This window comes from Mastacembelus armatus, chromosome 16 (assembly GCF_900324485.2).
Source record: "Mastacembelus armatus chromosome 16, fMasArm1.2, whole genome shotgun sequence".
NCBI lineage: Eukaryota > Metazoa > Chordata > Actinopteri > Synbranchiformes > Mastacembelidae > Mastacembelus > Mastacembelus armatus.
Window position 1 is genome coordinate 7,746,575 of NC_046648.1, and position 23,846 is coordinate 7,770,420.

Consider the following 23,846-nt stretch of genomic DNA (forward strand, 5'->3'; position numbering starts at 1 on the left):
TTAAAATGGTTTGCAGGCCTGTATGATTAAAACATACTTGAAGGTCATAAGGGTTATATGATTAAAAATGGTGTCTGCTTTTTATGTCCGTGCTGCAGTGGCGTTTTGATATTTAGCTGCTTGAAACAGTAGTAGTATTAGTTCATTTCCGATTATTAGATATAGCACGTGTTTATATTAACATGAATTGTCATAGGATAAACAAGAACCTTCGAAGAACCACTTGTTTCTTGTCGGTACCAATAACTGCGTGTCCGACCGGTAGAACCGGAAATACATGTCTTCCGCCTGAACGGAGATGAATAAAATGGTCCGGTGAACAAACCTGTGTCTCGTAACGTTGCATCATTGTCATGTTGTCAGACAAGCTCTCTCGTATCGTGTTGGGGCTGTACAGCCGCAAACAGATCGCCGTCTGCGGGGCAGCCCGGCGCGGCTGGACTGCCGTGTGTAAACAGCGGTCGGTGTGTCTGCAGAGACAGGCAGTGCGCCGACACAGCAGGTAATAAAATATGGTTTATCACAATGTGACCTAGTTGTCTTTCTCACAGTCTTTCCAAAAAGTCTTGCACTTGGCTAGAATATTCATTTTTGATTCAGGATCTCGTTGATGAACAGACCTGTGGTTCTATCACCAATAAGAATGTTTGGCAGTGTGATATCAAAAGCAATGACTTCAATTCAAGGCTCTTCTCTTGTGTTGAGTTACAACATGGTGTTTTTGTGTCCCTGCTTTCCTTGTGCAGTACTCGGACAGCCTCTCACACCACTGTGGACCCTGCTGAGATGAGGAAGTTCCAGTCACTGGCCAGCAAGTGGTGGGACGAACATGGGGAATTTGCAGCTCTTCATGCCATGAATGACCTGAGGGTGCCTTTTATACGGTGCGTGTCTGTGTAGATTATAAATGTCAGTATTCGTTATATTTTAGGAACACACAGATGCCATGTCTTAGTCACTGTCAACACAGGTGAGTGATTGGCAGAGGCATCAAGCAGTTGTGTCAAAGTATGACCTGGAGCACATCAGGCCCAGTGGGATCTAAGAGAAAAAAAATATATATCAGGAAAAGTGTCAAGTCACAGAAATGTGCAGTGACAGGATGCTTTCACACATCAGTACGTTTCTTAGCCAACAGCACTTCAGCCGCTCCTGTCTTACATATGTGCATGTTTTGGGGGCTGACTAGGGCTGCTCAGATTGATGAGATCTGCTGTGAGATAATCATTACATTATCCATCCAACCCAAGAACCCGTTGCTGCTATCCCCATCCCCCTCTGAGTTTCTGTTGGTGGTGGTGGTGATGATGATGGGTGTTTATGGTGACAGCATGACAGATCCAGTGCCAGTGTATGTCTGAATGTGCTTGATTTGTCTGATACGGTTCTTCCTTCAGGGCATGTCTAAATGAGACTCAGCAACATGGCTGCTACTGTTGCTGCTGTGCATTTAGACTCTAACCATCGTGCTTTGATACAGTTACTTGCGCCACTGTACTTTGTTTTTTTTTTTTCCTTTAATAGTCCAGTAGGGTTATTGTAAACTTCCTCTTTTGCTGAACACTTAAACAAACCATACAAATTCTACATCGCCTGTAAATCCATTTTCACAGCAGTTTCAATTTGGAAATCACATGATACAAAATACAACTGCCCTGATTTTAAATATTGAATATATTGAATATATTTAAGTATTTTGATTATAAAATTTTGAATATTTTAATTTCAAAATTTAACCAACATGCTATATTTATCCCTAAAATAATGTGTTAATTATTAGTTCATTCTAAAAGACAATACAAAGAAACATTTAGACACTACATAGCCATTAGAGCAAGCAGATGTTGAATTGATTCACTGGTCTGTACAGTATTTTGCATATCACACCATCTTGTTTTGAAAAATTAAGATTTTAGCAAATGAGTTTGGCTTCTTTACCAAAAGAAATGAGCACATTGCCTGTGAAATGTGAGTCAAATCAACAACAAAGTACTGTAAAGGACTTTTTCTAGAATGCGCACCTGGCAGCAAAATCTTTTAGCTCCTAAATATTCCTGACTTCATGTCTCACCTCATCACTAAGGTTGGCATCAGAAATGTAGTTTTTTGTTTTAGCAAAATATGATTTCAAATTAAAGAGAATAGCACATAAAAGCCACAAAACATCTAAATCTTTTTATACCTGCAGTTTAGCGTTAATTTATTATGTAAATCATTTAGTTTGTTTCTCATATGTTTCTCATATGGCCGTTCCACTCACACTCACTTAAGAGGCTTTTAGTCGGTGCTCTGTTTTGGGGTGCTGTGAGACGCGAGTTAGTTGGTATTAGCCAGCACCTGATCTTTTTTTCAGTGCTTGCAGCAGAGCTTTAATGAGAATAATGTATACCCAGATCTTAGCCTGTACTGTATGTTTCATGCCTGAGGCACACAGCTGTCAGATAATATGTGAAGGGAGGAAGGAACACAGCAGAAAGGTAGCAGTGAGGCTGTAGCCAGAGGATACTTATGGATGTTAGCTGGCCGAAGCAGGAGTGGTCGCGACAATGAATAATGCAGGCAAAATAGAAGGACTCTGTGGGTCTCCAGCCTCCCATGCACCACTGTATGCCAAGCAGCATTATGTTCACAGTGAATGTTTAAATACTTATCAGTACTTTTTATTTCAGATTAGACCGTGTGTGCCTGTAACAAAATGGGTGTCCAATGGAGTAGTAGGACAAGGATGGGAGAGATGTTTTTATCTGAAAACCTGACCAATCATTTATCTGTGCAGGGATAACTTGCTCAATGTGCACAGAGCATGTCATCCTGGGAAACCACTCACAGGACTCAGGATCCTGGATATCGGCTGTGGAGGAGGCCTGCTTACCGAGGTAAAATGCCATGTTTGTGTTATGGAACCAGTTTAAACAAGGACACATAAGCAAAAAATATACTTCCCCTGTACATTCTGTCCTGTCCCAGTTGTTTCAATTGCATCCTTTCATGTCACGAGTCTTTTCTTTCCAGATAACAGTCTGTTCCAATATAAGATTCTGCTTTCACATATATACCAGCACCCGAGCAAACATTTAATTGTCAGCCCGATTCAGGTTCTCTTTTGACATGACTGGTCACGGTGTGGTGGATGAGACAGTCGGTTGTTTACAGTTGTTTATCTGTTTGTTAGTGTTGATAGCTGGGCAGTGAGGACAGATCTCCTGTCTTTGCCATTCATGTGAACTGAGGATATACCAGCTGTGCTGTGTGATTTGTCAAGACAAAATCAGGTCCTGTATTTATATGGCTCCATCACATGGACTGTCATATTCACACACACAGACGTACGCACAAAAAACAAAACAAAACAAAAAAAAAGAAAAAAAAAGAAATGAAAAGTGTCCTAAGCTGTAGTTGTGTGTCTGGTTATCCCATCATGAAGGATCAGCTGTTGGAGGATGGAGATCTGCCCTCGGGCAAGCAAGTGCAGCTTAGTTGTTGTCCAGTAGAGGGCACTGCATTTCACATCCAGCCACTTACAGCTATTTATTTCTATGTGTATCACGTTGTTGAATGAAAAATGGTGCATAAAGCTGTAAAGTGCTGTGTTATATCATTTAGCACAGTGTTGGGAGTGAGCCATTACTAATTGATATATTGGTATATCATCCTTATTTCTTTGTTTTAGATGTAAATTATGGTGAAAGTTGTGGGTGATTTCTCTCTTACTCTTTAAGTCATGTTGTCCTGCGCTTTCATTTTCTATTGCTAGTTCACTTGTATTTTTAACAGTGTGATAAAGCTAAAAACAGTTACCTTACTTTTTTTTTTTTAATGAACCTACACTCGATCTGGTTTTGACTTTTTTTTCTGTTTCCTCCACATCCCCTGCCAGCCCTTAGGTCGCCTGGGTGCTAATGTGTTGGGTATAGATCCAGTCGAAGACAGTATCGGCACAGCCCAGGTGCATTTGTCCTATGACCCCGACCTACGTGACTCGGTGTCCTACCAGGCCTGCACCCTGGAGGAGCTTTCAGAAGCAGAGGAGGGAAGAGAAGGGGAGCAGGGAGCAGGCCAGTTTGACGCTATTGTAGCATCAGAGGTGGTGGAGCATCTGGCTGACCTGGAAACATTCACCTTCTGCTGCAACCATGTGCTGAAGGTGTGTCCCATGACAGTGTGTGTGTTTTTACCTCCAGCTGTTAGCTGATGTCAGATATCTCTGTGTGCATATGTGTGTTCAGCTGAGAAGATACTAATGTCCATATGGTGATTTTTGTTGTTTATTGCGTGCATCTGTTGTCCCTCGCTAGGAATAGGTTAACTTGAGTTTTTATGTGTGTGGTTTGTAGTGAACCTTGACAAGCTCAAATAAAAGCTGTACATCAATACTGAGACCACATGATTATAATCTCCTAGGTCAGTGGGCCAGTGGAGTTGAGAGGAAAAAGACGAGTCTAATCTTTACTTAATGCTTCCAGATTTGTAGAAACAGCTGGACTTTCCCTCCCTTGCTGGCCCAAATCCCTCACCCATGCTCTTTTACTTAAAAAAAACAAAAAAAACTTTTGGTGTATCTTTTAAGACACCTATGCATGAATGCTTTAATATGAATTCCTGCATTGTTTGGATTCATTTTATAGGAGAACACTTCTCTGTAATGTTGCTATTGCAGAATGTACAGAAGTTGTATAAACTATTGGAAAAACCTGATGAAATAACATAATTTTTTTTTTTCTCTGTGTGCAGCCAGGAGGCTCACTCTTCATCACTACTATTAATAAAACCAACCTATCATACGTGCTGGGTATTATTGTGGCTGAGCAGCTGCTGCGCATCGTTCCCAGGGGGACGCACGAATGGGAAAAGTTCATCAGCCCAGTAGAGCTGGAGCGCCTCCTAGAGTCCAGTAAGTCCTTCTAATTTTCACATGGGGGGAAAAACCACATATACCTTGATTAGAAACTGGCTTAATGTGAAATGTTTACATCCTCTTTACAGCTCCTGGTTTAACCCTTTCAACCCATTTCTCTGCATGTTCTCCAGCGTGATGTTTTGTAGTTTTGGGCTGACAGATGACAGCTGATGTTAGCAGGAGAATTGGTAGCTATATGTACATTAAAGTGTAAGAGAGTAACATCAGAGACTGATGTTCAGTGATCAGTCAATAAAATCAGCTGCATTATCACTGTCGCGTCTTTGCAGTGCCCAGAGTTGATAACAGTTTATTAATAGTGCAAAAAAGGAAAATGTGTGTGTTTGGTGTTGCTGTCACACTCTCTTTCCAGGCTCTAACCCTTTCAATCCCTTCATTCTTTGTCAGATGGTTTCTTAGTGCAGTCTGTACAAGGAATGCTGTACAACCCGGTGTCAGGAGCCTGGAGCTGGACTAACAGCACTGCCATCAACTACGCCCTCCACGCTGTAAAACTGAGAGATGACCCCCAGTCAGACCAGGCTGAGGAAAGCAGCCCCCGACCAGAGGACCACACTGCAGCCACACACAGCTGAACCACAAGCCACAAAATGGAGGGGAAAAAAAAAAAAAATGTATGTGGAAGCTTAGAGCTTCACAGAGGCCAGCTGTGGTGCAGCATATGAGCCAGGGAATGGACAAAGGGCCTTGAAAGTTGCTGATTTGCAGAGTAAGCTTGTGTTAAGAGGTTTTCAGGCTTTGCAATTAATGAGCCAGAGTGGCACTAATAGTTTAAGTAATGTTTAGTGTTGTGCAAGGCAACTGTACATCCTCTAATGAAGACATTCAGTAGCAGGGCTGTATAACCTCACAGCTTTAAATGTTTTAATGTTCACATTCATCATTTTGAGCCTAAGCCAGCTTGGTATTTTAGGCTGAAGCTTTAGGTTTTTTTTTTTCCCATGTTCCCTGTTAAAATTGTCCTGTGAGTGGAAGGACAATTAAGAAAAGCCTGATTTATTTGGTCCTGCACAGCAGCTAATATGATTTGTATGTGCGTGTTGTGTCTGGCTGCACACTGAGAACCACTTCGTAGATGTTAAAGCCTGTAGAGGTTGTGTCCACACACTTGCTCTGTGATTATAATGGGTCCCATGTGGAAGCATTATATAATACACATCAAGCCCCGAGCAGAAAATAAGTCATGCTTCCATGATGTTCTTAAAGAGGCAGCCTGTGTGTATGAGCTGTGTGAGGCAGGCCTTAATAAAACAAGACTGATGAGCATTAATTATGGCTTTCTTTAATTATCATTGATTATAATAAGTGTATGAAGCCATGTGGGGACTTCCAAGACTTTTTACGTGTCCAGCTACACTAGTGTCTGCAGTAGATTATGCATGTGCTATAGTAGTTATATAGCAGGCTTCCAGTAGTAGTAGTAATAGTGTAGTAACTGTCTACTAGAGCAGTCCAGACCTACAGCACAGAATATCTGTGATGCTTGGATACACTGCAGCAATCCAATATAATATTAACAGTTATGCCTTGAGCATATGTGCTGCAGAAAAGTTACAATGCATGGAAACATATCAAAACATGTTTTATTATCTGATTATTTGCTGTCATTACGCCCACTCAAAGAGAAGGTACAGTGGATACACTAAAGAAGCTGAGAGGTCACTGGACTGGACACAGTCTGCAGCCACTTTAACATCTGTTTAATATCAGGGGAAGTCGTCGTCATGTGTTGGCCAATGGGCTCAGTGCTCATCATGCTGAGCCACTGGTTTCACTGGGATGCAGGGGGCTCGTGAGGGCGGGGAGAATCCGCTGGAACAATGCGAGTGGGCCACAGCTGCGTCAAGCTGCCTGACTTCAACACCCCAACACCGGAAATGTCTCAAGTGCCCCTTAAAAATAAAAGCAAGCACGGCATTAATGACGCCAAACCACACCTTAACTAACGTGATCAACTGACATTTATTAGAGATTTACAACTTGTCCAGGTTGTGAATTAATCAATCAATCGATAATTTAAGTATTAATAGCGAGCTACAATATTAACTGATTAATAATAAGAGTCATTTTGTGTGATGAACTGAATATCTTTGGTCAGATGAAAGAAGATATTTGATTAGAGCATCTCTGAACTGACTCTTCCCTCTGGGAAATTGTTACAGGCATCTTATATGGACAAAAGTGGCGAATCAAGTACATAATATGATTGATTGATTGATTGATTGATAATATAAATAACAGATTAAGGTTTGAAATGACTGAAGTAGCAAGTTCACTTTCAGTTTATAGTGGTTTAAAATGGCTTGTAATGATTATTTTAAATAGTCTGATAGTGTGGAAAGTCGATATTACCCATAGGACACTGGCCAAGTAAAATTAAGTGAAAACAAAATTTATTTTGAAATGTGTGAGCTGAAGTCAGGCCGCGCTGTTTCTCATGGACTTGACAGTGTTTTCTTAGACCAGGGAAGCGAAGTCGGTGCTGAGCATCGTCCTGGGGAGTGGGAGTGGAGATGTTTACTCCCTCTGATTTTTCTGGAGGAATATTAGCCGCACATCCACACCATGCCGTAGATGAAGCCTAACGGGGACTGCAGCAGGGAGGACGCGGGGTGGCTGTAACCGACGGAGGGAGGATGTACTGGGCTGCTGGCTTCGCCTCTTCCCGGCCGTGTGTGGTTGAACTCGGGCGGAATCACAGCCTGCCCCTCGGGCTGTGCGCCTCCGAGCAGCAGCAGTCTTTGTATGGCTATATCATCGCCTTCCCTTTACAGGACTACGGAAGCATCATGTCGGTTCTGGGCTCGGACTCCTGGTGGAAGAAGACCCTGTACATCACCGGGGGGGCCCTGCTGGCTGCAGCAGCCTATCTACTGCATGAGCTGCTCGCCATCAGGTAGGGACGCAATGCATGCCTGTTCCCTTCATCATCATCATCATCATCATCATTTAGCTTTCATGCGTATGGGTTGGATTGTTAATCACACCTGATCAGTGTCACTGGATAAAACCATGAATGGGTGTAGGAGTGCGTTTGTGCGACGGAGCCTAATTTCTCTGCAGATCTCGCAGTGCTTGCTGAGATTTCAGCCCCTTGGAAGGACGAAAAAATAAATAAATAAAAACCAGTCACGAGTCCGCTCCCGTGCCAGCCCCGTCGGCACCTGAGCGTCCATAAACAAAGCGCTCCTCTGGCGCTGCGGAGTCACAGCGACCTTTACCGAGCCCTGCCTTCAGATACACAGCTGCTCCCTGCGACAGCTCCTTCCGGTGAGGGCCGGTGGACGCGGGTTTGATCGCCCTCTGTGATGTAAAAGCGATTAACTCAGGACTATTGTTAGTGCAGGGCTTGCGTGACTATCAATGGGGAGGATTATTTTGAACCAGGCCACTTCCGGCGAGCACATCCTGTAACAGTGGCCTGGTAGTTTCTACTTTCACTCCCCCTCCCCCCGTGGAGATCCGCGTAACCTTGCGCTGCTGAATCACGTGCAGGCTGTGCCCGCAGCCTGTCGGCATCATCTGCTCCTGCCATGTGATGTGTGAGTGGTAGTGGGATATTTTTTTCTCCAGGTCCTTCTGTAACGTGTGCGCTGCATTTGGACGCTTTCAGCACCATGTAGCCGTGGACAGCGCCTCACACACCCGGACCTGTTTCAGTAGCTACAGCCGCAGATATATCACGGTCCATGGACTGAAGTTAGAAAGAACAAACATTTTGATCCTTCAAGCCTTTTGCTAAGCCCAGCGTGAAAGATACATGTCGGTTTCTTCAAATCCATTTTCAGTCAGATTTGAACTTTTGACTTCCTTAAATATTATAAAGCTATTGCCAGTTATATTCAATTTAAAGACCACTAACCAGGCAGGATCTGTCTCTCTGGTACGTGATACTGATGTTTATTTGTTAGGTTTTCATGATGTGATCAAAACAAGTGTTTAGCCACTTTGACTTTTGGATCTCCTTTTTGTTTTTGTTTTGGCCTCTTATTATTCTTAATGGTAATTCTTACAAACACATAAATAAGTGTAAACCAAACAGAAACAGGAAACACAATGACAAATTTAAGATCAGTGTTGGTGCCTCTGGTGATACCACCAGAGACAGCAGGACCTCACATCCTCTGCAATCCAGGGAGCAGAGACAGAGCAAACGGCATCAGGGATTTCAGACAGCAGGTGTACAGTGTGACTGAAGCTGTAGAGGGGATTGGAAGTGTCTCTCAGTATGTCGGCTTAAAACTGGAGCAAGGTGATGACTCATTTAATCAAATATTTCTACCACATGCTCTAAATACTACTCACCTGAGTGAATTTGAATTCATCTTTTGACACAAAAGATAAGCTGAGGGCTAGAAAGGCACATGGCCGGAATCACATAACAACCTTTAATTTGCTAAGCATCCTGGGTGTCAAAGAAGGGAGTGCAACCAGGACAACAAAATGTAAGTCTAGCAAGGCTAATGAAGCGAGGCCACCTGAGGCGCTGCGCAATAAAAAAAAAAAAAAAGAAAGTTGGTGAGTTGTTTATAGAAGCAGTGCACTGACAGTCCCTGTGTCCCTGAGCTATAATAAACTACGGGTGTTACCTCTTCGTCACAGGAAGGTTCACAGATGCCTGAATCTGAACAGCAGCTCCTGCCTTCTGTTTAGAGGCCGAGTTATGTTTGGTATTTATCTCACAGCACTAGCTGACCTAAAAAACTGGTAGTAACACCAGTCGCTCTCAGACAGACACATGACTATTGTACATTTTCACTAAAGGATATTACTGTTGTCTTTAAAGTTTGTATCAGTGATCTCTTCACTATTGTTCCTGCTGGTAAAGATAAAGATATGAGAGTTGCATGTTCGCCCCTAATTGGTGACTTAAAATTTTTTTGTAGGTGTGAATATGAGTGTGAGTGTTTGTCTGTCTCTATGTGTCAGCCCTGTGACAGACTGGGGATCTGTCCATGGTGTACCCTGCCTCTGGCCCAGTGTCAGCTGGGATTGGCCCCAGCCCCCGTGATCCTGGATGTACCAGTATAAGTGGTAGATGATGGATGGATGGCATATGTTAAAAAATTAAGTAGAAGACTAGTCCACCCAACACTTATTATTTATCAAGGTGTGATGTTTTGTTGTTCTTCTGGGTTTTCTGTGTAGGAAGGAGCAGCAGCTGGACTCTAAAGACGCCATCATCCTCCACCAGTTCTCCAGGCCAAAGAACGGTGTTCCCAGCCTCTCACCTTTTTGCCTCAAAATAGAGACGTACCTGCGCATGGTGGACCTGCCCTACCAGGTGACACTCAGCAGAGTCTGCTTTAGTGTTCCCAGCTGTTTAAGTCATATGTTCAAAGCAAGTGCCGCTCTAAGATATCAGAATCAGTGTGATTGATTTTATGAGCTCCCAGATGGGGACAACTGAAACACAGCTGTAAAAAAAAAAACAGAATCCTACATATTCTCACATGACGCCATCTTCCCCTGCAGAACTACTTTGATGGGAAGCTGTCACCGCAGGGTAAGATGCCCTGGCTCGAGTACAACCACGAGCAGGCTTCAGGGTCAGAGTTCATCGTGGACTTCTTGGAGGAGAAGCTGGGCGTCAACCTCAACAAGAACCTCACCCCGCAGGAGATCGCTGTGTCCCGAGCCGTCACCAAAATGGTCGAAGAACATCTCTACTGGTAAGCAGCTCATATGGAGGGAGTGCAGTGTTGAACAAGTAACATCTACAGTCGCTGGTGTCTGTGGAAACCTTTTAGGAGCTGTGACTCCGACTGCTGTAACCTCCAGTGATTTTTAAGAGAAAAAAATAATTCTGAAGCCAGTTTTTGCTGAGTTTGAATGTTAACCCATGTCAGGAACCACTCGCCTTATAGAAAACGGCGATGTCACATTGATTTCAACACCTAAAAATAGATACGTATAGTCATAGAGCCCTATGTTTTTTAAGCATTATTTATATAGCCTTCCAGCTCAGGCCGACCCTATCCTTACCATCACAGCTGCTTTATCAGCTTCACTTCACTGCAGTGAGTCACTCCTCGGGGTGAAAGAAGCTGCTGCTTGGAAATCGTTTACCCCTCCTGCCACACACAGAGAGGCTCAGAGTGTTTTCCATTACCTAAAAGGTCTATCCATCTTTCACTACCCACCCCCACACACGCACGTACATACACATTCGTACACACGGATCTAGACTGGTTGGATCCAGTGTGTCTTGTCCTTTAGTTAGTAATGTCAGGACACTTTCTGAACTAAAACCCATCCTTACAGTCAGACCATTAAGGGTTTTATCCATTAGGAAAGCAAGTAATTACGTCATGTGTAACCCATACTGTAAATGGAAGAAATGGACATTAAGCCAGTTGTGTGTTGTAAAGAGAAGAGATTTTTTTCAGACCTATAGAGGTCACTCATGTAGCCCTATGTTCCCTCTCTCCTTGTGTCACCGCCTCGCTCTCCTTTCTCTGCTTCCCCACACACCCTGTGCTATGCCGAGACCCACATCTAGACCGACTGATTGAATTATTTATGTCAGGGAAGGGCACTGTGGCAGCTTGTTGCTGCTTGTGTGACCAGACACAGGCTTAGCAGCAGCACTGAGACCCCCCACCCCACCTTCCCCTCCCACCAGTCCCTTGTGATTAGTGTGCCGCTAAAACTTCAACCTGTGACAACTGCTCTTCATGCCTTATCTGCCGTTTCAAGCTTTCTCTTGAATTCTTCAGTTTCTAGAGATGGGAAAAACTCAGATACACTAATTATACAGTACCTGCCCAATACCACAAAGCACATACAATTAGCAGCTAGCATTTAGCAGCTCAGAAGCCAGATGTGGCATGTTCACTGCATAAAAGGACAGTAAATATGCTTATGTTCATCTTGTTGACACAAACACACCAATGAAAAGCTAATGCTTGCTAATGTTAGACATAAGCTATAAAAACTGTAAGGTGATAATATGCCGATGTTGTAACTTGTACTGCACCCAAGTGGCCAGAAAGTCAATTAATATGTTTTTTTTTGACATAAAAAATAAAATAAAAAATACGAACAGTTTTGAAATTTGTTAACTGCTTCATTTCTGTAACCCTCAGTAGTATTTCAACGCTGGTTAGTGATGTTGCATCTCTCAAATGACACCTTTATCATTTTCATCTAAACAGCTGTTCTAGTATCTTCACATATCACACAAGGAATCTCTGCTAACCCATTATCATCATAACAGACTAAAAGCTTAAAAAGTATTTACAACATTAACATGTTTATTTGCTACCTTCACTTGATGCCGTGTTGATGAGTTATGTATCAGGTTTATTCTGATGGTTTACTTGTTATTGTTGTTGCAGCTGTGTCAATTTGTATTTTTATTTTTTGAAAACTATTTGACAATGCTTTTGATCCCAAAATCTTTTCCTTATTTTTCACTTTAAACTCTGGCTGAGATGAAAATTTCCTGTTTCAGCATTAGTCGCTCAGATGAAGTGAGGTGAAACTTGAGTCGTATTTATGTTTTCACAAAGTCCACACTTACATCTGTAAACTGATCTTGATTTGCTCTCAGGAATATGAGAGTTCAAATTAAACACTTATTCAGCTTGAATCATGCAATGGTGAATGTGGCTCATAGAGATGAAATGATGTCTCTTCATACTATCTGCTGTCACAGTCAGTTTTTTTTTAAAATATGGGAACAAAGGACAGAATATGCCCCTGGGATAGCAGATAATCTAACAGGGAAGTAGTGTGTGTGGACAGTCACCATGGTCACCAGGCCTAGATGTAGTATAATGTAGGTCAGATGCTTTAATTCAATTTCCATTGAGTAGGCAGTCACAGAGAGAGATCCACAAGGCTGCAGGCCAGAGAGAGAGGCTTCTTCTTCATGTTTGTATCACAGCTCATGGGTTCATCACTACCATCAAGATATCAAAATGAGCCTCCCAGTCACACGAGCTGAGAGGAAAAAGCTCCATCTGTATTTATGGTGGGGTGTGTCTGTGTGTGTGTGTGTGTGTGTGTAAGAATGGAGCAGCTTAATCTTTTCAGCGCCCACACACACAAGATAGTTCCTCTTTTTATTAATGAATCCAGGAATAATTAAACACTTGCACTGTACTGCTTCCATTTAGCAAAACTAAAGGAGATGCTGAGATGGTATTTGGTGGTGAGAGATTTTTGAGGCTTTGAGTTACACTTGTTTGCACATAAACACCGGATCTATCTATTGTTGTGAGACAAATCTCTGCTTGTTGTCAGGATGGCTCATGTGGCAGCCTGGGTTTCATTTTATTTATTTATTTTTAAATTTACCACAAGCAAGAGGGAATCTGAAAAACCTAACTAAGAAAGCATGCAGTACAGCAGTAAGTGGATGTTTTTGTTCACCAGCATTTAATCCAAATCTGTAATGGAATTTCTCAGATGTGTGCACCTTTTCTCCTCCAGCCTATTTCTGCACGGGGCTGACTCCAAGCATCTCCTCACATAACAACAAGCTGACATCTTGAAAGGCTGAATATATGATACTGTGTCCTGGCACCGAGTTGAGAGCAGTTTAGCAGATTAATGGGCAGAGGGACGGATGTGGTGACACATTTTTATTGATTAAGACAAGGTTAATTGTCAATAAACATAAAGCTTAGTTGGTGACAGGACACAGGGGCTGAACCTCAGACCAAAGAGTCTCATTGCTGACACTAATGTACATCACTGCATGTTAGATTAACAACCAGCTCAGTCACTTTCCTTTATCAGAAGTGGAATTGCTGATATGAGGAACTGTGTAATGATTTATGAAATTGCTTCCTGAAATGATCTTAGTCTACTCTGCTTGCATTATTACTTTAAAGAAACTTTGTAATGGAGTTTTTAGTTTGGAGTTCTTTAGGATACTCAATATTGCTGAAAGGTGCAGTTGAAATTTTGAGCAGACGTTCTTGGAATTAACTATTGTAGACATCCAGTATCTAATGTACATGGTGGAATGTAATGAAGTACATTTACTGAAGTACTTTATTTAAAATCCAATTTTGATGTACTTGTACTTCAATAATTTATATTTTATTCAGCTTTATTCTAACTGAATACTTCTCTAGTAGTCCACTACATTTTTCTAACAACTGTAGTTATTAGTATTGGCAACTGGTATCTGAGCAATGTGGAGCTCATCAAGAGGCAGATAATGAAGCTGATCTGCTGAGGCAAACTATTGGTCATCAGTCCGCACCTGTGAGCTTCCAGCCTGAATGTCAGGAAACATCAGACAGATTGACAAAATTGATGAGGAAGTTTGTTTTAGATTGGCATTAGGCATTAAATCTAGGTCTAAATAGTCTTGCAGGAACCCTGTACTTCTAAGCAAGACAGTAGGACATTCCAGTAACATGACGCTATGTGTGTTTGTGTGTTCTTTCAGGACAATAGCCTACTGTCAGTGGGTGGATAACCTGGAGGAAACCCAGAAGCTCCTGGCGATGAGCGGCCCTCTGAGCAACACTCTGAAGTGGCTGCTGAGCCACCTGAACGGCAGCATGGTACGCAGGGAGATGTACGGCCATGGCATTGGGCGCTTCTCCAAAGAGGAGGTCTATGCCCTGATGGAGAAGGACATGAGGACACTGGCCACGCTGCTGGGTATGACGGCCACCATTGTTTGCGTGTGTGCTTGTTGGATAAGTATTTGTGCATGTGTTCCATTAGGAACACCAGTTGTCACATCAAAACCATGAGCAGCAACCCGCATATCTGAGGGATTACCATACTCTGTTATATAATCAGATTAGAAGAAAAACATTTGTACAATCTCAGATTTACTCAGAAACTCATTTTTATGGATAGTTGTGGAAAATTAGACACATTTTCTAGAATAATAATAAATAAATCAATAAACTCTGAGGTAAATACCAGTGAGAGCCTAAAGGAAGACAGCTTGCCCAGTCAGACCCATGAAGCAGTCATGCTGATTCAGTATGAGAGAAAGAAGCAGAGAACTGTCACTCCCCTGCTGACATTAAATTATTAATATATTAATTGAAGGCTAATGTGAACCTATGAAGTATATAATACACCCTGACAGATTATTTGAGATTATTTTCTTTCCTCAGACAACATGAAGATTTATTCATCTATGCAGGTTCACCATAGGCTGGTATAAAATCATTTTTGCCTCCTTGTTTGTACTTGAATATCAGAGAAAGATCTGGACGTCTGCCACACGGACACAATATCAGAATGTTCAGATGGAAACAAACAAGCAGATGCTGGAAAGAAAAGTGATTTGAATCGATCTGTTTGTGCCGTTTCAACGGACGACCACTTGTTGTAAAATGGAAAGTTATTTCCAGAGTGAATGCATCAGTGCACTCTGCAAACATATGGCTTCTCTTTTAGTGTCTGCTCTTCCAGACTTAAGTGCCAGAAGCGTGAATAGAAAATGTGTTGTTGCTGCCAGAAGTGCATCTCTGCCAGCTTCCACATGAAATTACTTTATCATGAAGTGCATTTTCTGAAGGTGTAGGGAAGCAGGACGTAACTGATTTGGTGTAACGCAATTTTTAAGTCTACAAATACTTAATATCCACTGTTTGTGTTTAGTTACTGGCTTTACAGACAGATACCAGTATAGATGCAAACACCAGACATAATTAGTTGCTTGACTTCTGACTATTTGTTGATGCTGTTTCCAATGCAATAAACCATGATTAGTTTTCTTATTATTACGCTATGCAGTATGATCATTTCACACACTATCGATTTTACTACTACACTGGCAACGTTGATCACATCAAGATGATTTGCAGTAACAGTCTTGGTCCCTAGCACCATCTTCAGGTCAGCATTTAGTCATCATTTATACAGTCTCTCAGAGCTAATCATGGATGCAGACTCTTGTTAGAACACTTAAAAAAAAAAAAAAACAACCCAAATTTCACTCCATCCAGTTTACACCTGTTACACTACTTGCTGTCTCTTCTCCTCCCTGTAGGAGATAAAAAATACTTCATGGGCTCTAAGATGTCGACGTTAGATGCTACAGTGTTTGGGCATCTAGCCCAGGCGATGTGGACCTTACCTGGGACACGACCAGAGCAACTCATCAAAGGTCAGTGCATCTGTTACTCAGAAATAAGAGAAGGAACAGAATGCAATAATTAACACAGAATATTTACTGCAGATAATGTTGCTTTATTTTGATATTTGTTATGTATATTATATATGAGCAAACTTTTCTTTGCTGCTTCTTCATGTACTGTAGTTTTTTGTTCCAGCCACTAGATGGCAGTGGTGCTCCACTGTAATGCAGTGTTCCTGACAGGCTTTGATTCTTGCTTTCACACCTGCCACAAAGCAGGGAACACATGAGTATCTTCTCTTATTTCACAGAACAAAACCAGAATATTAATATTATCATGTCACAAATGAAGATTCTCTGTTGTCATTTTGATTTTGCAGTTATGATGAAAGAGCTTGTAAGAAAAGTGACAAAACATAAAACACTGTCATAATGTGTCCCTTGTGTCTTAATGTCAGTATGCGCCTGGTACCTCCTGCTGCTGTAAAAGCTCATGCATGTGAACCCACTGTGTGATGTCTTTACAGGAGAGCTGATCAACCTGGCCATGTTCTGCGAGCGGATGCGGAGGAGGTTCTGGCCCGAGTGGTTTGTGGAGGTGGAGGACCTCTATTATGATGGAGACAGTGAGAGCAGTGGCGACGGCTCCCCTACAGGCCTGCTGGACTTTGGCCTCTTCTCCAGGACTAACACTCTGGACGACAGTGACACCAGCAGCCACTCAACCCGACACACACACACACACTCCCCAGGCTCCGACCACTCGCTCTTTGACTCGGACGTTGGCACGGGGTCTGACAATGACATTCAGCTTAAGGAGGAGCTAATGCCAGACCTGGAGGTTTGATTTGAAAGTGGCTGTGACAGGTTGACAGACTAAGACTGATGGGAGGCTGGAACAGTCAGCAACACATGCTGCTTTGTGGTTTTCTTTAAATCTGGTTGAACGACCTTGTCCAGACAACAGCTGTCACAGCTGTAGAAAGTATTCCAGCTCGACTACCCAGCATGTTGCAACTTCTTTGACAACCTGGGTATTTAGCAGCAAAGGTCAATATAAACATGTTACTGTACTGTCCCCTTCAGAACTGTCTCTGTGGCAGTTTCTCTTTGCCTTATTTGTCTCGTCCTAAGATGCAGAAGCCGGTGTGAGAGGTTAGCAGAAGGCAAAACATCTCAGCTCATGAAAAGTGCCGCAACAACAGAAGAGTGTTGTAGACAAGACAGGTGGCATTTCACTTGCTATGAAATGATGCAACTAATTGCCGCTCTGCTGTGTATCTTAACGCACAAACCCATTCAAACAGGTAGAGCTTGATCATGTGGCAAAAAGGAACAGCTGCTGCGTCTCTACTGTTAAGCATCCGTGTGCTGACAAAGAAACACAGTGGACAGTGCCAGTTTGTGCCCTAGAATGGTCCTCATGTCATGCCCTTTATGCTACTGTATGTAGGAAAAATCTGCTCTGCTGTATGTCTCCATCAGACCACAACCTTAGATCCATTTGTAGGCTTATTGAATAGAGGACAGGAAGACAGTTGATGAGATTTGTGCCTGTTTCATTTATTGGTCCCCATCCTTTTTTACTAGCATTTTGTTGTTAGTGAGCTCAGACTTTTTGGTGCATTGATTTCAGCCTCCTTTAGATTTTATGGAAGCTGCAATTTTTATATTTCAACACCAGATGGAGTCAGCAGTCAGCCTGGTACCCCTTCACTTCTGAAACATCTGGATTATTCTGGCCTGAGGACCAGTAAATGATTTCTCCTTTAGTCCTACACTTTAATGTTGTCGTTTCCATTCAGAGGTCACATATCAGTGAGTGTAGGTGTTATGTGCAAGTGCATGAATACTTGTATACTGTAACTGGGCACAGGAACAAATCAGCCTTAGCGCCCAGACTAAGAAGTGGGAGAAACTACGCTGCAACAGGTTTTATTGTGATAGAATTTATTACCAGTGCCACTTTATTAACATTGTTTCTGTATTAATTTATGTGTCAAATATATATTTTTGTTAACCTTTGTTTTTCTTATTTCTCTCAAAGAGAGATGCTATTTTGCACGAGTGGAAATTTATTTTCACCTTATTTTAATGGGAGCAGTCTGATGTGGAAATACAGAATGGGGCAAAGGAATGGGAAATATAAATGTGTATATGAGCAGTTCTGATAATGGTTGTGCTGTGAGGGAACTGCGTTGCTTATGTTGACTGTGTATGTGAATGTCATCAGTGAAGTAGTTGATGAAAAGTGTTTGAGAGACAGAGTACCAGAACTGAACATCACTAATGTTGTAGGTGAAAAAGCTAAATGGACCAAAATGTGTCAGGAAGCGCTCATAAAGGCAATACACTATGATGGCTGTTAAATGATTGTGGTGCATATAGAGCAGATGTGAATTAAGTAAAAGGATCAGTTCAAGCAAATTACAAATTATATTCATTCACTTACCTGTAGTGGTTCTGGATCATGTAGCAACCATGCAGGTTTTGAGATAAATTTTATTTGTGGTGCTCGTAGCATTGATGAATGAAAAATTGTAACATCTCTTGCGTTTTATTCTGGATAATCCACAGAATATAGTGTCATAGGGACTGTTTCTTAAAAAGAAAAACAACTCCGCCAACATCAGGGTGGAGGGCTGGGGAGAAGATGAAAACGACACTCGCTCCAAACTTAGTTTCAGCTGCAGACGTAGTTACCTGCACTTTGAAGTCTGCAGTGAAGCTTTTTCTTTTGGGCAGCATTTTCACTTGTGTTACACTAAGAGTTAAAGAGTTTAGAGTGAACATGAGCGTTTTCACTTTTTCAGCAGTATAATAATATCTTCAGTTGAGTCCAGAGTGCCAGCTAATGCTAGTGACTACTCGACAAAATGACCGTTAATATACACATATAAATCACAGGACAAGCCAGATGAGTAAAAAAAAGTGCGATTTATAGTCCAGAAAGTACGAGAAACTGAACTCACAACACATAGACTAGACTAATCTGACGTAGTTCCATAATTTCTCTCTCTATAAAGACACATGCAGAATACATCCACACATTATTTCCAGTATATATTTTGGTTCCATCTAAGCATGGGTTCCAATAATCGGCTCTATGTTGGATCCAGTTCGAAGATGGTTTGTTCCGAATTCTTTCCGTATGTGTCAATAGCATTTTCTGTTAGTGGACATATTCTAGCCATGAAAAAAGACATTATGCCGTGTACAAACTCAAAAAAATTTTAATAAAACTCTGAAGGCCTACGTTGTAGACAAACATGGCAGACAGGTTTAACCTCAGTCAACAAAACAATTGCTAAATGTAGCATTTGTGCTCATGATAAAAAGGGAAAACGATGACTCCTGTGTTTAACGTTCTTCTTTCTGACACATTAAAGTAAGACCTTAGCTTGTGAAGGAAGAGAAGAAGCTGAAGATTCTAAACTAACCTACTACTGGTGTTACACTGTTATTGGTTGGATTCTGTGACCTGCAGCAGTACAATAGCTAGTTCACCCTCAGGTAACAATAGTCCACTGTTCATGTAAAACACTGATTTATTTAACTGATATTGACTGAATGATGAAGTAGGATCAATATTATTTTCACTCTGTTGGTTTTTCTTGTGCAGCTGCAGCACAGTCCCCCAGTGAGACCAGGGTGAAGCCATAAAATATGTAGTGAAAGGCCTACAGGTCTTTACCGCAGCAGAATGTCCTTACTTTAGGTTTAATAGTTCATTACTGTAGTTTATATTAGTCTCAACTCCAGACTGTCAGGAAGTGGATCTATAATCACAATTAAAATGACCATTCATTTTTTTCTAAGTTATATCTTTTGTTACACAACAGTTTAAATGAATTTTGTTGTTGTCTTTAATAGAATAAGAACAATATACTTAAAAAAACACATTACTTAAATGGATTAGAAAGGATGGATTTGATAATTGGAATTGGGACTAGGTTCGAGTTTGAGCAGACTTATCCCTAGTGTCATCATTATCCATTTAGCACCTACTGTGCTCCATTTACATTTTCCAGTAGTGAATAGAGAACTATGTCAACTGACAGGACAACAGGACCAGCGAGACACGGCCTGTTTGTGCTTATGTACTGCTATTTTTTACACTGAGATGACTTTGATCTTTCAAAAAGCTAGTGGACCTCTGAGATGAGATTACTGCAGATCACAGAGTTCGTTTGTTTCACCGTGCTCGAACAGTAGTTTGAGTCTCAGATAAAAAAAGTGACTAACCCTATCTGTTAGCGAGGTGAGTGGATTTCGAGAACTAAATCCATTTCTAGAAAAAGACGTTTCTGTTGAATTGTTTATACCTGCTATAGTTTTGCATTAATAATGGATCAAATGAGCACACTGGCAAAGCTATTTGACAAGTGAGTGAAACATTTAGCAGCTAAAGAGCCAGATATTTCCCTCAGGGGTTGGAGACCAAAGCAGGGGTAAAAGAAAAGTAAATATTTAACTCACATTAATCAGAAACACTAATGCCAATGTTGCTCCATATTTGCTTGCTGTCTAAACAAGTAGCTGTTTGCTAATAGGTTTTAAGTTAAAAGGTGACAGTTAGTGTCAGTGTTGTGGTAACAGTTTGTTCTGATGCCCCTAGTGGTCAAACAATCAGCTAATACTCCTTTAAATGTCATTGTTCGATGCAGTGACCGCCACAAATAAAATTCCATTCATCTCTGCCTTGTTGGAGTTCAGACAACACAAAACCTAAACAGTCTTTGTGTAACACAGGTGATATGATCTTTATGTGAGATGGCTTAGGACTGAAGACCAGAGTTTGATCCAATCACTGGGACTCTAGAAACAACTCCATCATGTCCATCATGTCATCCTGTGGTTTACTTCCTGACCTGCCCTGACATGGGTTGTGTGCTTTTTAGTTGCCTCCTTCAGTCTGGCTATCATATACAGTTGGACTGCTTTAATCAAGCCATATTAAAGTTAGATGTCCTGTTGTTAGAACCATGTCATAGCATTATTGCTATGGTAGTGTAAATATTGTATGTGTGGCAATGTGTACCCTGCTGTATGTACAACTGACTGATCTAACTACCTGTGGATGTGCAAACAAACTCGAGGGACTGGATGATCACAATAAAGAATAGCTGTGACAATTTTAAGCACACCACTGTTATGAGTTTAGTTTGCATCCTTATCAGGCTTCTCAGATACTGAAGGTATCTCGATGTCACGACTCTGTTTTATAGAGTAGCACACTGTATTTTAGATTGTTATATTGTCTTATCTCTCCCTGTGTTTTATGTGTGTGGTATGTGTATGTGTATGTGTTTTTTTTTTTTTTTTCATTCCAGCTAACAAGTCCCAATCATTCAGGCTGGGGGTGGGCGGTGATTAAGACTGCCAGCCGCTGGAGGCGATACAGGAGGAGAAAAGAGGGGAGTAGAGAGGAGCAAGAATAGGAAGAGGAAAAGTTACAAGGGGGATGAGGCAAGAATCCGAGGGGAAAGGATAAAGTTGAGCCAGGGCAAAGAGGGAAGTAACTAGAAGGAAGAAGAAAAGGATGGATGAGGAGGAGAGCAGGTGGTGGAGAGGCGAGACAGGGTAAAGAGGCCAGGACTGAGGAGTGAAGGGATAGAGGGAGTCACTAGGGAGGAGGAGAATGGAAAGGAGCATCATGAGGTTTTGGAGGGGAAAGATGGATGTTTTAAGGGAAAAGAGAAGACGAAGATGGAGGATGCATAAAGAAAGGATAAAGAGGGAAGTTGAGGCGGAGGTGAAAAATCGGGCAAGAGAAATCAGAGTAGGAATGAATGGAGAGGAGGCGGTTGGGCTGGCAGCCTGGGGAAAAGAAGCAAGGGCCATGGATCAGGAACCAGGCTCCCAGGGGATGGAGCAGGTGCAGGCTGCGAGCTAGGCCTTTGGGCCTGAAGGGGCTGCCAGAGCTTAAAACAATCTGCACTGCTCCTTTTTTAATTTGGCTCTCTGAACAGCCCACCCTCCACACTCTGTCTCTCCCTCTCTCTCTTTCTCTGTGCTTAACAGATCAGCGATCCACAAAGAGGGGTAAACACACACAGAGCAAAATTAAAATCGGAACTCCCTTGGCACAGCAAAACAAATTAGAGCAAACAAATTACAGAGTCAACACACAAACAGTGGAGCATCTGCGGCTCCCTGGACTACTGGAGCTGGTGGCTACCTCCCACATCACCATCACTAGCACCTATAGTCCACGTTCACTATAACCTCTGTGCCAGTCTTACACACTCAATCACATTCTCGTCACTGTGGCTGTGTTTAAAAACAGTTTTGTGTTTGATGGTTCTCAAGAAACATCCTCCTTCAGCTGCATATTTAAAATCAGCTTCAGAAGATTTAAAGAGACATGATGATTGGTGGGTGTATGTAAATTCTATCAACATCCCAAACGTCTTATTTCTCCTCGCGGATTCACTTGCCCCTTTTCTCATTTTGTAATTGGATTGCAATTATGTACATTTTTATTCGCTAACTAATGAAAGAATATCTAATTTTATGTTTACATTAAGCAACTTAATTAGACATGGCTCATTTGCATATATTAACATTAACATATGACGTACTAGCAAACCATGTAATTTATATGACTATATTAGACCTACATGTATTCACTATACAATTACACAAGCAAAAACTATTTGACTGAGGTTTACAATTTGAACACACTAAGCAGTAACATGTCTAAAAGCCAATACTTTAATAGTAAATGCTGCCCATTCAAACTTTCACTCACACCAATGTAACAGCTATAGGTCAACCTGGGCTTATGAATTAATATGGATCAGCTTATTCTTGTTAAATATTCTGCTTGTTATGTTTGCCTTGTGATTGACAGGACAAAAAGGGAGTGAGGAGGATGGACAGAGAGAGAAGGCGAAAGCAGGACCAGGTGTGAAGGTAGACATGAAGACACCTAGATAATTAACACTTTTGCAAGGCACTGCATGTATGACACATTCTCATTTGGGACTGAGCCACCCTCAAAGATCTAATTATAGAAATGCCCCTGTACACTCCTCATTGTAAACAACGGGGAGTGTGGGTCATAATTTGCTGCCATCGGCTAAAATTGGCTTACTTGGTGTATTTTCTTATGGTGTGTGTTTCTTGCTCCACTCATTGCTTTTTTGGCAATGTTTCCATCTTCCCAGATTTTAGTAGATTTCAATTGTAATAAAACTCGACAGTTTAGTAGAGCAAATCTGATCACAAAATAAGTTCTACCATGCATGTCACAGTTTACCTAATAATCTTCTTTGCAATTAAATCACTCCTGTGACATGACATGACAATTTTGATGTTGACAGCAATAAAGTTGAACCCTGGCCCTGTCTTGTATTGCCATTGCTTATAAATTAATTTGAATTTATTTCTTTTTAGATCCAGTTTGCAAAGCATATGAAAACAAAGTTTTTATTAACCACTGAAAGATAAATGTGACTTCAATGTATTTTTTGAATTTTATGTGTATTTCATCTGTTACTGTGCTATTGTGTGTGTGCTTCCGTGTGTGAGCTCAATTGGTTCTGGCTGGTCCTCTCCTCAGTCCCGTGGCCCCTCTGGCCCTCTGGCAATGGCTTGTCCATCTGCCTCCTACTGTCTGGGTCTGGTGGGACAGAGGCCATGGAAGACCCCCTACGCCCCTCTCAAACCTCCTCTCAACGAACACCCTCACCAGCCCGCAGGCCAGCTGCTTAGGCCCCAGAATTTGCCAGGTGGGCCCCCAGGACACAGAGTGGACCCATTCACATACACACATGTATGCAGTGGATCACAAAAATACACACACTCACACAATACCAACACATATGCTCGATAAGCCTCTTTACAAATGGAAGCCCT

General features: G+C 41.8%; 2 protein-coding genes across 2 annotated transcripts; both read left to right on the top strand.

Moving 5' to 3' along the window:
- The first annotated feature begins 243 nt into the window (after positions 1-243).
- On the top strand, positions 244-6,188 carry coq3 (coenzyme Q3 methyltransferase). The gene is made up of 6 exons (XM_026293278.1): positions 244-502; positions 747-884; positions 2,777-2,876; positions 3,878-4,144; positions 4,732-4,891; positions 5,306-6,188. The coding sequence occupies exons 1-6, from the start codon at positions 354-356 to the stop codon at positions 5,491-5,493; spliced, it is 1,002 nt and encodes a 333-aa protein (XP_026149063.1). The 5' UTR covers positions 244-353; the 3' UTR covers positions 5,494-6,188.
- Positions 6,189-7,554: 1,366 nt separating this feature from the next.
- Positions 7,555-18,495, top strand: faxcb (failed axon connections homolog, metaxin like GST domain containing b). The gene is made up of 6 exons (XM_026293934.1): positions 7,555-7,814; positions 10,067-10,202; positions 10,394-10,590; positions 14,328-14,545; positions 15,897-16,013; positions 16,511-18,495. The coding sequence occupies exons 1-6, from the start codon at positions 7,555-7,557 to the stop codon at positions 16,828-16,830; spliced, it is 1,248 nt and encodes a 415-aa protein (XP_026149719.1). The 3' UTR covers positions 16,831-18,495.
- Positions 18,496-23,846: the final 5,351 nt, after the last annotated feature.